The 15,713-nt window shown below is 45.5% G+C and overlaps 1 protein-coding gene across 1 annotated transcript in view; it reads right to left on the reverse strand.

Moving 5' to 3' along the window:
- Positions 1–15,713, reverse strand: part of LOC115138494 (latent-transforming growth factor beta-binding protein 2-like) — a 146,409-nt gene that overhangs the window by 61,316 nt on the left and 69,380 nt on the right. The window contains exons 4-7 of the mRNA XM_029675385.2: positions 9,005–9,219; positions 7,869–8,045; positions 2,013–2,216; positions 661–902 (exon numbers count right to left, since the gene is read on the reverse strand). Of these exons, the coding sequence (XP_029531245.2) occupies positions 661–902; positions 2,013–2,216; positions 7,869–8,045; positions 9,005–9,219 (838 nt within the window). The remainder of the gene's footprint in view (positions 1–660; positions 903–2,012; positions 2,217–7,868; positions 8,046–9,004; positions 9,220–15,713) is intronic.

Consider the following 15,713-nt stretch of genomic DNA (forward strand, 5'->3'; position numbering starts at 1 on the left):
ATGCTGCCTGTACAGAACCTACGATGAGGAGCTCTCGTTACCAGTGGAGGTAGAAATCTGAGGAACGGCTCATTGGAACGGCTGGAATGGAACGGTATCGTAAACACATGGTTTCCATGGTTTCCATGTGTTTGATACCTTTCCACATATTCCATTCCAGCCGTTCCAATGAGCCATTCCTCAGATTTCTACCTCCATGGGTTCCTCCAACCACCACCACTGCTCTTTACTCTCTATGTGTGAGAGATGAGATAGAGAGTGTGTGAGAGATGAGATATAGAGTGTGTGTGTGTGTGTGTGTGAGAGAGAGATGAGATAGAGAGTGTGTGTGTGTGTGTGAGAGAGATGAGTGTGGTATGTATGTGTGTGTGTGTGTGTGTGTGTGTGTGTGTGTGTGTGTGTGTGTGTGTGAAGGAGATCGCTCTGTGTTTGAGACGTGGGTTGGATTTCAGCCTCTCACTTGGATTTCACCCTCTCAAGCCTAACTCATAACACGTCTGTGGGTGTTGGGAGGGGAACACGAGATGATCAATGTGTTGAGAGCTTATAAATCCTGGCTGCAGTATAATTCAAAGCCACAGACAGACTTCCTGTCCCAGACACCTACTATCAGACAGAGTGTGCCACTCAAAACATCCTACTCAGCGGACCGTACTATACCTGTCCATCAACGGTCTCTTGGAAGCACCTCCCCACGTATCCGTTCTGCCGGTTGTGTGGTCTGGTGTGCCCATGCCCATTACCGATGCCATTGCCAGGTTGGGAGCGCTGCTGTACAGAGTGAGCCCCCTCAGCCGCGGGGGGTCTCTGGCCAGGCTTGACCCGGGCAACTTGGTGGATCTGCACCTCAGCCTCGTGGGGGTGCTGGATGTGGACATTCACCATGGATGGGTGTAGAGAGGCTGGACAGGACACAGAGTGCACAGCACAGTCTGTCAGGCAACACTCTACTACCACATTCAGCAGAAACACATTGAGCCCAATCTGTCTGGACACGGGAAAGAGCATGATGAACAGTCCTGGACCTGACCTTACAGTGATGCTTCTCAAAGGGTGTTCCCAAACGGCAGGTCTTAACAGAGATACAGCACAAACGAAAAGACACTTAAAACACACAAAAGTTGAATTCCATTATTATATGTTTATGACCTGAGACAGGTTGAAGGAATTGCAGAACTGTTGTAATATTGAGGACATTCTCCTTTGTCCATGTGACACCAGAGCACATCCATATTCAGGATGTGCCGAGGAATTTCCCAGGAATTCTGACATACTCTCCCCTTTCATAAATCACAGCTCCACAAACAGGCCGTGTGTTTGATATACCTCAGAGAGTGAGAGAGAGCACATGACTTTACCATGGCCTTGTAGTGACTTTTTCGACACAGTCAGACAGACAGGCAGATGCCTGCCCTGTGATGTAACAACCCACACATGTGGTCTGTCATTAGATTAGCATTATAAAGTCAGGAAGGGCTGGGGAAAAAATGGAGAATGGAATTCAAAGGAGCTAAGTGAGAATCTGAAGAGAGAGCTTCTGCTTCTACTTACAGCAGGCCAAAGAGAAGCTAGGACAAAAGGGGAATGTTGCTTTAATGTTGCTTATTTTAGCGGCTCTTCATGGTTAGGGCATGCTCTGTTTCTAATTCACTATAGGGTCTTCTGTTGATAAGAGGGAGCACTGTGTGAACAATATGGGGAACTCCAAAAAAACACCCCATTACATATTCTACTGAGAACCCATTCTGACTTTCACTGCTGGTTCACAAAGGTAGAATTCAGCAGAGTTTCTAACTGGGCCGTTGCACGTCAACAAATAAACCTGAGTTAATTCAAACAAAACCAGCACAGTTGAGAGGGCATGATGAATCAGATGAATAAAAGACAGCAGTAAAATCAGCAGAACTGGAGGACACAGTGTGACTACAGGAGGCCTAGCTGGGGGAGGTCCTGGAGACCTGGCCAGAGACTGTGTTCCTGTGTCCCATCCAGCCAGACGGCTAGGTGATCACCTTGTTGATTGGACAGCGGCAGGGTGTACATGGAGTGGGAGGACGAGTTGTGTCCGGCCAGGCTGCCGTCCTTCCTGCTGAGGGTGGGTCGGGCAGGAGGGGGGGCTGGGAGGTGGCAGAACTTCCCCGTGGAGTTTGTTGGGCACCAGCACTGGTCCCTGCCAATGCAGCGCCCGCCGTTCAGACAGGGGATCTGACAGAAGACTGCAGGGGAGAGAGGAAGGGGGGAGGTTTGTTAGTGTAAGGAACCGCCAGATTGAATTAAGTTGATTTATGCGTCCTCATATGCTGGGGCCCATACACATAATGAGAAGCAGGAGAGAAAATTCCAATAGGTAGTGTAGACTGAGACTTCATATGGACAACTACTTTCCTGTTGCTCACATAACCGTCACCACATTCACTAGCAGAAACCTCATTTGACATGGGTTTATGAAGCTCCAACTTCACCCTGAGGTAAAACACACTTCAAATATAACCTCTCCCTATTAAAGAGAAGATTCACCCATTTTGAATGTTATATTGTTTTTGTACAGCTCTGAGCGATGTCATTTCATGTTTTCAGGAGTATCTGAGCTATTCGGTGTTCAAGCAGGCAGAAATACAGTTGGTATGAATTTTGCATGACATATCACTAATAAGGGTGGTTGGGGGGTCACGACTTTAAACTGATTCATACATGATTTGAAATTGATTCAGACACAATACTTAAGATACTATTAGCATGGATGGTCAAACTGTTTCAATCTCTAATGTAGGACACTATCACAGAAACAAATGTGTAAAAAGTATTTATTTAATCATTTGAATCGGGCCTTATTGCCATTATCTCAATGAAAGATATAGCACAAAGATAAGTCAAATCAGGTAATGTCAAATTTCAGTTTTGACGGAAGTATATGCTTTTTGAAGGAAGTATGCTTTAATCAATTCATTTCCCCAGTCATACAGATTCACTATCCTCCCTTGTAACGAGTCCTGCACAGTTTGTGTACGTCGTACATGGACGCGTTCCTGAAAGTATTGGCATTCAGGAATGTGGTTCAATTCGCTAAATAGCTTCAACTGTTCAAAAGCTATAGCCAAATTCACATGAATATTACCACTCCATTTGTCCCAGCAGCTAATAGTGGATATTGTAGGTTACTTACGTAACCACAGTTCTATAAACTAATTAAGCGGTGCATTCAGCTGACTGAGGAAGTCAACTTGCACAACACATTCATTCAGGTTATTGCAGCGAGCCACCAATTAAGTTGCAGAGAGACACATGCGTCTTGCGAGACGTGAAATGACTATGGATGACAAATTATTTGAAAAATACCCCATAATGACAAAGGGAAAACACGTTTTTAGACATGTTTGCACATATATTGAAAATTAAATACAGAAATACCTCATTTACATAAGTATTCACACCCCTGAGTAAATAGTTTGTTGAAGCACATTTGGCAGCAATTATAGTTGTGAGTCTTTCTGGGTAAGTCTCTAAGAGCTTTCCACAACTGGATTGGGCAACATTTGCCAATTTGCTCATTGCTAGACAAACAGTTTCAGGCCTTGACATAGATTTTCAAGGAGATATCAGTCAGAACTGTAACTCGGCCACTCCATGTCTTCATGGTAAGCAACTCCAGTGTAGATTTGGCCTTGTGTTTTATGTTATTGTCTTGCTGAAAGGTGAATTCATCTCCCAGTGTCTTGTCTGAACCAGGTTTTCCTCAATGATTTTGCCTGTCCTTGGCGCCATTTTTTATCCTGAAAAACTCCCCAGTTCTGAATGATTACAAACATACCCACGCAGCCACCACTATGCTTAAAAATATGGAGCGTGGTACTTATTTAGGCTTGCCATAACAAAGGGGTTCATTACTTATTCACTCAAGACATTTCAGCTTTTAATTTTGTACATTTTCAAAAAACATAATTCCACTTTGACATTATGGGGTATTGTGTGTAGATCAGTGACATTTAGTTTTTTATCCATTTAAAATTCAGGCCACAGCAAAATGCGGAAAAAGTCAAGGGGTGTGTATGCTTTCTGAAGGCATCGTATATATATATATTAAATTGCAGTGATGGCGGTGCATCGCTGCTAAATGCAAATAGGGGAAACACTGGAATGCAAGAGAAAAGAAATATCACATACCAAAATAACAGCTTGGATAGAATTTCAATGGAGTTCAGCAATTGGTTCTTAAGCATTTAAGACTATTGAATCCCTAGCTGACATTGTCTTTGCATATAGTTTGATTTACGCCCTGCAATCTTCCCGTAGTGATGACGGGCTCCTCTAGAAGGAAAAGCAGCTGGTGTTTGACAGGTTGCTTTCACAGCCTTTCATTCTGCTTATCTCTTGGCAGAGGTGCCAGTGTCCTACATACCTGCTCTATATCAGGATCTACAGAGACGTTCAAACCTTAACCTCAACTGACTCAAACTTCAAAGCCTGGAAAATGAAAAATCGATAACAGCCTGGCACAATAAAAGGCAAAAAAGAAAAAATATCTGTGCCTTTTTTTATAATGCATATTTGGATGCCGTTATCCTGACCCCTGTGATGAGGCAGGTTTCTAAAACAGCAGATGAAAGAGAGTTGTATCTGTGGCATTAAAGGCTTCGGAACCAATCATGTTGTGGCGCTATAACCCTTGTCACAGACAGACAGACAGACAGACAGACAGACAGACAGACAGACAGACAGACAGACAGACAGACAGACAGACAGACAGACAGACTCCGGGTGTGAGCAAATCTTGGAGGGCTGTGGCATGATAGTCTGGCTGGAAAAAAAGTGGTGGAGAGAGAGAGAGAGAGAGAGAGAGAGAGAGAGAGAGAGAGAGAGAGAGAAGGAAAGAGAGTGGTGGAGAAAGAGGGGGACATGGAGCCAGTGTTCAGGCCCACAGGAAGCCCCCCTGTGATTACACATGCTGGCTAAATTATCAGCTACAAAGGGCCATTAATTCTTAACAATCTGGGGAGCAGCCCTGCACAGGCCTGAACAGCCTCAGCCTCAGCCTCGGCCTCAGAGTGTTGTCTTAGCCTCGGTCTCAGTCTCAGACTCAGCCTCGCCTCAGAGTGTTGTCTCAGCCTCGGCCTCAGTCTCAGCCTCAGAGTGTTGTCTCAGGCTCATACTCAGCCTCGACTCAGAGTGTTGTCTCAGCCTCGGCCTCAGTCTCAGCCTCAGAGTGTTGTCTCAGGCTCATACTCAGCCTCGACTCAGAGTGTTGTCTCAGTCTTGGCCTCAGTCCCAGACTCGCCTCAGAGTGTTGTCTCAGTCATGGCCTCAATCCAAGACTCGCCTCAGAGTGTTGTCTCAGTCTTGGCCTCAGTCTCAGACTCAGACTCGCCTCAGAGTGTTGTCTCAGCCTCGGTCTCAGACTCAGTCTCGTCTCAGAGTGTTGTCTCATCCTCGGCCTCAATCCGAGACTCGCCTCAGAGTGTTGTCTCAGTCTCGGCCTCAGAGTGTTGTCTCAGCCTCGGCCTCATACTCATTCTCGCCTCAGAGTGTTGTCTCAGCCTTGGCCTCAGTCTCAGGCTCAGACTCAGTCTCACCTCAGAGTGTTGTCTCAGCCTCGCCTCAGAGTGTTGTCTCAGTCTCTGCCTCAGTCTCGTCTCAGAGTGTTGTCTCGGCATTGGCCTCAGTCTCAGGCTCAGACTCAGTCTCACCTCAGAGTGTTGTCTCAGCCTTGCCTCAGAGTGTTGTCTCAGCCTCGCCTCAGAGTGTTGTCTCAGTCTCTGCCTCAGTCTCAGACTCGCCTGAGAGTGTTGTCTCAGTCTCTGCCTCAGACTCAGTCTGCTCTCAGAGTGTTGTCTCGGCATTGGCCTCAGTCTCAGACTCGCCTCAGAGTGTTGTCTCAGCCTCAGCCTCATACTCAGCCTCGGCCTCAGGCTCAGCCTCACCTAACTCACCTCAGCATGGGGCAGGAATTATTCCTAGACATCAACCTGACCTTTTTTCTCATCCACCCTCTACCTCCCATCACACATCTATTCAGACACCAGACAGACAGGAAGATACTACTCATGCCCGTGCCACACACTCACACATCCCCAGCACCAGCCCCATCTGCCTTTAACATGCCTTGTTGAAGGGTTTCTCTAAGTCACTTGTCTGAGTAATGTCAGGGTTTAGAATAACTGTTCAATGTTGTGAATCAAGGGAGCCCAAAAGTGGAATGATGCAATCCACCCAGTTTTTACTGCCCCACGTTGGGAACATAACAACAACATGACATAACTGTTTGCTGTCTACATGCACTTCCGCAACAACAAAATGCCAGCCTGAATGTTGAGTCATTTCCTTTAATGGAGTATTTTTTACAGATGTTTTAATGATCAGAGATTTCTTTGAAATAAAATCGGGCATAAAAACAAACTGCTTCTCAGGATCACCCAGAAGTGCCAGAAATGCATTGTTGTGCAACAACACTGCCAAGTCATTGTGTTTGGAGTAGCTTTACATTTTCCAAAAACCTATTAATGGGAGCATAAATCTACAAAACAACCTGTTTATCTATTCATAACTCAGCCAGTTCCTCCCATGAGGAGTTTAGTGTGTTAAGTGTGGGGCGGCGGCAGCCTGTGTTCATGTGTGTGTGTGGTATGGGCACCCTTCACTTTTAATCAGTTTGAGTGATTACTGTAAGCCTTAGCTGTATGGTAAGGGCTGAGGGGAACACTAGGGAAACAGGGCCCCCAGTATTGGTTATTGTTCTCCCCCACATGGAGAGGCAGAGAGGGAGACTACTCTCCTGTGTGAGTTTGTAGCAAAGCCCACGGATAAATAGCAGCTTTAATGTAATCCCTATAAAATCCTATTCACTCTGCAACTCCCTCTCTCTCCCTTTCTCTTTGTCTCTCTCCCCCTATCCCAGTGAGCACATTAAATGGTTAACCGTGGAGGTGTAAACCACAAAGAGACCGGGCTAACTGTTGGGAGCGTGAGAGCGGTGCTTCCACGTGTGTGGTTAGCCTCCACTGAGTCCTGCGACACGAAGGGAGGGAGACCTGCTCTTAATCTGCTCTCCCCTTTCTCTCTCTCCCTCCATCTACCCCTCTCTCTCTCTCCCTCCCTCTACCCCTCTCTCTTTCACACTGCTCCCAGGCATATAATCTCCCCCACTCTGTCACCTCTCTCTCCCTCCCTCTACCCCTCTCTCTCTCTCCCTCCCTCTATCCCTCTCTCTCTTTCACACTGCTCCCAGGCATATAATCTCCCCCACTCTGTCACCTCTCTCTCCCTCCCTCTACCCCTCTCTCTCTCTCCCTCCCTCTATCCCTCTCTCTTTCACACTGCTCCCAGGCATATAATCTCCCCACTCTGTCACCTCTCTCTCCCTCCCTCTACCCCTCTCTCTCTCTCCCTCCCTCTATCCCTCTCTCTCTTTCACACTGCTCCCAGGCATATAATTCCCCCACTCTGTCACCTCTCTCTCCCTCCCTCTACCCCTCTCTCTCTCTCCCTCCCTCTATCCCTCTCTCTCTTTCACACTGCTCCCAGGCATATAATCTCCCCCACTCTGTCACCTCTCTCTCCCTCCCTCTATCCCTCTCTCTCTCTCCCTCCCTCTACCCCTCTCTCTCTCTCCCTCCCTCTACCCCTCTCTCTCTCTCCCTCCCTCTATCCCTCTCTCTCTCTCACACTGCTCCCAGGCATATAATCTCCCCCACTCTGTCACCTCTCTCTCCCCACTGCCTGGCATTTAGTGTTGACAGCTCCACAGTGGGAATGGGTTTATCTATCAGGAGCCCCTCTTTCCCCCTCTCACCTCTGGACTACATTCAGACAGCGTAGGAAGAGAAATGGGTGGAGTGAGAGAAGGAGAAGGAGAATTAAAAAGGGGGAACACTCACAGAGTCTGAAGCCCTGGGTCTTTGCCGGCTGATGCTGCTGCTGGTTCTCACTGTAGACGGTGGTGGTGTCACCCTTCTCACAGCTGTTGTAGCAGCGGCCGCCGCTGCACACCCTCCGACACACCATGGGGGTGAAGACAATCTTGATGCGGTCAAGGCTGGAAGTGAGGTTGGCCCCTGGAGCACAAAGACACACAGAGACCTGGGTGAACAGGAGCAGCGCTGCTCTGGAGAAGAGCTGCATCTTTAATGGACGACAGACAGACACAATCCCCGGACCTGCTGCCTCGTCAGCCCAGCAGAAGGGGAGGTTTATATGAGTTTGAGTGTGTTTGGACGTGTGTGTGTGTTTATGCGTGAGTGTGTGTGCCAGTGTCTGGGCAATGGCACGGTGCAACTGAAAGGAGGATGTGTCACTGGGCATGCCTGTGGAGGGGTGGGTGGGGGGGGGAATCTAGTTAAGCATGGGGGCTGGCCTCGAAGCCTTTGTCATTGGGATAAGGTGTTCTAGATGTGTGAGTAAACCTTGTAATGGTGGGAAGCTGTTCAACACCCGTTGCCCTGGTAGGATGGAAAAACAAGAGAAACTTGGACAGCAGACAGCTTTACAGAGGGCACTGTTCTGTTCTGAGAGGGTTGGAGGGGAGAGGAGTAGGTCATTAAAAGGTTTTGTTTTTGGAGGTTTCTGGTGGTGAGGGGGGTTCTGTCGGGTGTGACCTGTCATGGATCCAAGGTGACAGTGAGGACCGTGGTGCCCTCCCCCTCCTCCCACCTCCCTCTCTGGGTCTACAGAGAGGGAGCAGGGCTGTCCTGTGTCTGCACACTGGAGACGCTCCAGAGCATAAAGTGGAGACGGCTAACCCCCCCAGGCACACGGCTGGGATATCAAACGTCTGTCGCTCGTGTGATGAAAACCACAGGGAGGGGAGGGAGGGAGAAGAGAGGAGCCTGGGACAGAGCCAACAACACTTTTCCCCCCAAATCTAATGTTACATTTAGTGAAGACAGAAACTCACTGTGTGTGTCATACATGTCATTTTTCTTCTTTTTTCCCCTTCTTTTTTGTCAAAGCAGGGCAATAAAGCAATAAAGAACAGTTGTATCATCTCGGGTGAAACATTTATTCTGGTCATTACCTGCTGGCGCCACTGCATTGTTGGCGTGGCCATTGGTGGTGGGTCTGTGGCCGTTACTTGAGTGTCCATTGGCGTTCCCAATGTCATGTCCGTTCCCATTAGGCAGAGCGTTGGATGTGATGGGGCCAGTGGACGATGGGTATCGCTTGACGGTGCGAGACGTCCCAGTCTGCTGAGGAGACGATGAGTCGGCTGGTCCTCGCCTCACCTGGGTCCTGGTAACGAGACAGATGACACCAGACCCTTCAAACCTCTCCCTCAACAACAGTCACTAAACATAACCGACCAACATACAGAAAACCAGCGTATAATCCACTTACACATGGTCAACATGTTAAACCTAACACCGCATGTCTGAGAGAGTGTGAAAGACAAACAGCATTATGTCTGTCTTAGGTCATAGCATTACTTCGTTTATTTTATAGATGAGATTCCATGTTTTTTTTATATAATTGAATCAAGAATATCATATCGTACTTAGGCCCTATAGTGATCCACTTACTCACATCTGTTGCAAGTCAGGGCAGCATGTGTGTAGCAGAGTTGGTTATGTTTCCACTTGCCACTGCAGAAATATGTATTCAATGTTTATGTATTTCTATTAGTTGGTGTTATGTCATTGGCTACACGCTTGCAGATAGGGGGAGATCGCGAAACGTCACTTCTTCCCAGTCTGACTTTGACATGCAAGCAGTAGGTCATTTTCTGAAATATTAGACTAGTAAATATCTATTTACGTATTTACAATGTATACGAGTTCACTATGTACATTTACGGACAAATACAGTGCCTCCAGAAAGTATTCACACCCCGTGACTTTTTCCAAATGTTGTTGTGTAACTAGCCTAAATGTTTACAAATGAATCACAAATGAAAAGCTGACATGTCTTGAGTAAATAAGTATTCAACCCCTTTGTTATGGCAAGCCTAAATAAGTTCAGGACTAATAATGTGCTTAACAAGTCACATAATAAGTTGCATGGACTCCCTGTGAGCAATAAAAGTGTTTAACATGATTGTTGAATGACTACCTCATCTTTGTATCCCACAAATCTATCACAACACATCACTTAGAACTACTCTTTATATTTTCTAGCATCGGTATGCTTGTCATCGGCAAGGACTAAAAATAAACGGAATAGAGCTAAGCACAGGCAAAATCCTAGATGAAAACCTGGTTCAGTCTGAACCTGGTTCAGACAAATTCACCTTTCAACAGGACAATAACCTAAAATACAAGGCCAAAATATACACTGAAGTTGCTTACCAAGACGGCATCGAATGTTACCGAGTGGCCTAGTTACAGTTTTGATATAAGTCAGCTTCAAAATCTATGGCAAGACTTGAAAACGGCTGTCTAGCAATTATCAACAACGAAATTGACAAGAACTTGAAGAATAATAAAAAAGAAAATTGAGACTCTCAGCTGTAATCGCTGGCAAAGGTGATTCTAACAGGGGTGTGAATACTCGTGTAAATGAGATATCTCTGTATTTCATTTTCAATACATTTGTAAAACATTATAAAAAACGGTTTTCACATTGTCATTATGGGGTATTGTGTGTAGATGAGTGAGATGTTTTGTTGTTGAATTGAATCAATTTTGAATTCAGGCTGTAACACAACAAAACATGGAATAAGTCAAGGGGCATGAATACTTTCTGAGTGCACTGTATATATGTGTACAGTACATGTTAGATATTAGGGGCCTCCTGTGATGTGCTTTTGTATGTTTTTGATGTAAAAGGGAGGTAGCTTGCATGCTCGAGATGTCATTTTCTAGGCCTTGCTAATGAATTGATATTCACATTATTAGATTCTAAAATATTTCAGAATAATGTGGACAATGCCTAATTTGATTGGATGCATGAATGGCGATTGTTCTGTAACCTATGTGGCCCACACACATAATAAAGTAGTGAATAGCGCGGTAGCATTAATCTCAACATTTGAATCTCACCGTTGCTGTTTTTATAATGAGAAAGTGACCAAAAACCAGGTTCCCTTTTTATTGGAAGGATTTGTATGGAAAGTCCAGTTGAAGCCAACATTAGATGTTGTCGTCCTAATAATAACCACGCGTGGTTTTACCGCAACAGATCATAGATCATCACCCTTCCATTGAAGTGACGGTAAACAAACAAAAGGGGTCACATCTCTCACAAAAACGGATCAAAAATGAAATCACGGATAATTATAAAGGAGCAGGAGAACTTATAAATTGGCTACAATAATTACAAGGACTTTTCAAGCACCAAATTTAGGAGATGTCTGATTTTCAAGGTAGGCCTATTCTAATAATTACATTTCTGAGCTCCAAATTCAAGTTCAAGTTGGCGGCCCCTTGTATTGTTTTAAAATTGCAGGTCTAACATGGAAAACAAAATGCATTTGTCATGTTTTTTCATTAACAGATCATATTGTGAATAAGCACACTAGGCTGTGTAATTTGTTCTCCTTATATCCAGAACAATGTATAGGAATAGTGTTGGGTGTTGCACAATAGTCGATCCTACACAACTGCGCACAGTAGACTCGATGTCCAATCCCAGGCACAAAAACATCTGAAAACATGAACACAATACCTTGATGCTTTCTCTGTTAAATCTAACGAGACCCTGCTGTAAATCAAGCAGACAAGAAGAAATGATCAACATCAACCCGTTAGGGATATTAGATCCAACATGGATCCAGGCACAAATGAGACACCAAAATATTCTGGACACCTTCTTTAAAGCACTGTTGTTGCATCGCATGCACTATCACAACCATAGCCACGCTAAGTAGTGATGCTGAGAATGATTGGTCCCGCACCCTCTCTCCTGTACCCATGGAGTTGGGAGGGATGGTGCGCAGGGAGACCTGGGGGGGTTCCCGCTCGAGCACCATATGTGGTCGCAGAGGTCACATTGCTGGTCGGTGCCGGGTTGGTTCCTCTGGGAATCAAGGCAGCAGGCAGGGCACTCTGGCGTCACCCCAGATGAGTAGGCACCATTCTCATCCAGAACCCTCTGTTGCACATATGTTTGTCTCTGTAACTTTCCTGAATTTTCCCCACGTTCCCAGTATTTCCCCGCGCTAGTAGATTCAGGCGCAGCTGGGAATTTCATGAATAAAAGTTTAGCTCATAGTTTAGGGATCCCCATTGTTCTTGTGGATATGCCTTTCCCCGTTCATGTCTTAGATAGTTGACCATTAGGCTCAGGGTTTATCAGGGAGGCCACCGCTCCTTTGTGTATGGTAACGCAGGGGGGTCGCAAGGAAAATATTAGTCTTTTCCTTATTGATTCTCCAGCGTATTCTGTGGTGCTAGGCCTACCCTGGTTAGCTTGTCATAGCCCCACTGTTTCTTGGCCACGGAGGGCTCTCATGGGGTGGTCGCGAGAGCACTCAGGTAGGTGTTTAGGGGTTTCCGTTGGTGCTACTACGGTGGAAAGTCCAGACCAGGTCTCCACCGGGCGCATTCCCCCAGAATATGCCGATTTGACTCTCGCCTTCTGTAAAAAGAAGGCGACTCAATTACCACCTCATCGACGGGGGGATTGTGCGATAGATCTCCTGGTAGATGCTGCATTTCCCAGGAGTCACGTGTATCCCCTGTCGCAAGCGGAGACGGTGGCTATGGAGACATATGTCTCCGTATCCCTGCGTCAGGGGTACATTCAGCCCTCCATTTCACCCGTCTCCTCAAGTTAACTTTTTGTGAAGAAGAAGGATGCCGGTTTGGCGTTTGGTGGCGCCGGTAGTGTGGGAGCTGGACACGGACATTGAGCGGGCGTCACGTGCAGAGCCCTCTCCCCCTCAGTGTCCAGCTGAGCATCTGTACGTTCCATCTGCTGTCCGCGACCGACTGATCTATTGGGCCCACACGTCACCCTCCTCTGTTCATCCTGGGATAGGTCGGACGGTGCGCTGTCTTGATGGGAGGTACTGGTGGCCCACTTTAGCTAAGGACGTGAGGATTTATGTTTCCTCCTGCTCAGTGTGCGCCCAGTGCAAGGCTCCTAGACACCTGCCCAGAGGTAAGTTACAACCCTTACCCGTTCCACAACGGCCGTGGTCGCACCTGTCGGTGGATTTTTTAACTGATTTTCCACCTTCACAGGGTAACACCACGATCCTGGTCGGTGTGGATCGTTTTCTAAGTCCTGTCATCCCTTTGCCCGGTCTCCCTACGGCCTTACACTCAGTTTGATGCGCCTGACTTCCCTGCCACCTAATACACAAGACTCTTACAAGATAGCCCTGCGTGTTTGTTATTAGCAGTACTATAGATAGCCCTGCATATTTATTATTAGTACTGTAGATAGCCCTGCATATTTGTTATTAGTACTGTAGATAGCCCTGCATATTTGTTATTATTAGTAGTACTGTAGATAACCCTGCATATTTATTATTAGTTGTACTGTAGATAGCTCTGTGTATTGATTATTATTAGTACTGTAGCCCATCCTGTATTTTAATATATTATATTTCATAACATTTTCTCTGGTCATAGGAACAACATTAATTTTTGCATGAGGCTTTCGCCATCAGGTGAAAGACGGTGTCCCCTCTCTCTGGTCAGTCTCACCGGGGGAAAGGAAGGAGAGAGCAGGGAATGTGAGAGGCAGACCCTCTGCTGCTCTCTCCCTCTGCTTGCTGAGCCTAATGTTGTGTTCAAGACAACTATGAACTCAGGGGGAAAAAACGAGATCTGACCAGGAAAAATCGTTTTGTCGAGTTTTGAAATAAAGCTTGAGTTTTGAAATACTATATGGTCTGATAATATTGGCAGGCGAGTCATTTAGCCAATATGCTGTGGTAATGTATTAAGCCTACTGCACAAACCTAATCCTAGATCAAAGTGATTGACAGTTGTTCATAAAAGTATTCCTTATTTACTTTGAAGAACTAAAAAGCAGAAATTTTGTCAGACAGCAGCTCTATAACGATGAGATGATGACTTGGAATGAAATAGTAAAGTCATGAAGTAAAACAATTGCAATATACACAACAACTGACAGTAAAGTAATGTGAATGGTTAATAAGTGATAAGCAGTAATGGACAGTCACTACCATCGTGGGACTTTTATTCATTGTTTATTCTGTGTTACAGCATTCAACCCACATAATGCATTGTTCATTTAATAAAAAAATTGATAATTTTAACTGAAATAAAAAAGTGATAATTTTTTTAGCATCCAGCAATTACGTGAAAAACACTCATGATTTCCCTTTGGATCCATCTGCACCTGTCTGACTTACAGGAGGGCATCAGCCCGAATGTAAAACAGAGCTATAAGAAGTATGAAAAACCGTGTGGAATAACAAAACAACCACACTGCCTTTGTGTGGGAAGCCTGTGCTGTCAGCATTTGAGTTGGGCTAATTACAAACCTTGAATAAGCTAAGTAGCCAATATTATTTTATTTAACTAGGTAAGTCAGTTAAGAACAAATTCTTATTTGCAATTATGGCCTACCAAAAGGCAAAAAGGGAAAAGGCCTGCTGTGGGGATGGGGGATAATCAATTATTAAAATATATATATATATAGAACAAAACACACATCACAACAAGAGAGACAACACAACACTACATAAAGAGAGACCTAAGACAACAACATAGCAAGGCAGCAACACATGACAACACAGCATGGTAGTAACACAACATGGCAGCAGAAGAACATGGTAGCAGCACAAAACATGGTACAAACATTATTGGGCACAGTCAACAACACAAAGGGTAAGAAGGTAGAGACAACAATATATCACTCAAAGCAGCCACAACTGTTAGTAAGAGTGTCCATTATTGAGTCTTTGAATGAAGAGATTGAGATAAAACTTTCCAGTTTGAGTATTTGTTGCAGCTTGTTCAAGTTGCTAGCTGCAGCGATCTTAAAAGACGAGTGACCCAGTGATGTGTGTGATTTGGGGACCTTTAACAGAGCGTGAGTGGCAAAGAGAGCAATCATTTGTCTGATTCTCCGTCATAATAGTCTGATGAGACATAAGTATTCACACCCCTTTGCTGTGACATTCCAAATTGAGCTCAGGTGCATCCAATTTCCTTTGATCATCCTTGAGATGTCGCTACAACTTGATTGGAGTCCTCCTGTGGCCAATTCAATGGTTTGGACATGATTTAGAATGAAACACCTGTCTATATAAGGTACCACAGTTGACAGTGCATGTCAGAGTAGAAACTATATCATGAAGTCCAAGGAACTGGCTGTAGATTGTGATGAAGCATATATCTGGGGAAGTGTATAAAACAATTTCTAGAGTGTTGAAAGTTTCCAAGAACACAGTGGTCTCCATCATTGGGAAATTGAAAAAATGAAATGAATGAAACTACCCAGATTCTGCCTAGAGCTGGCCGTCCAACCAAACTGAACAACAGGGCAAGAAGGACCTTGGTCAGAGAGGTGGCCAAGAACCCAGTGATTACTTTGACAGAACTACAGAGTTCCTTGGCTGAGAGAAGAGAACCTGCAAGAAGGCCAACAGTTTCTACAGCACTACACCATTCTGAACTTCATGGGAGAGTAGCATGACGGAAGCCACTCCTGAGATGAAGTCACATGAGAGCACGCCTGGAGTTTGCAAAAAGGCACGTGAAAGACTCAGAGCACGAGGCAAAAGATTCTGTGGTCTGATGAGACAAACATTTGACTCTTTGGCCTGAATGCAAAGCACTATGTCTGGAGAAAACCAGGCACAGCTCATC

The sequence above is a fragment of the Oncorhynchus nerka genome, linkage group LG12 (assembly GCF_034236695.1).
Source record: "Oncorhynchus nerka isolate Pitt River linkage group LG12, Oner_Uvic_2.0, whole genome shotgun sequence".
Classification (NCBI taxonomy): domain Eukaryota; kingdom Metazoa; phylum Chordata; class Actinopteri; order Salmoniformes; family Salmonidae; genus Oncorhynchus; species Oncorhynchus nerka.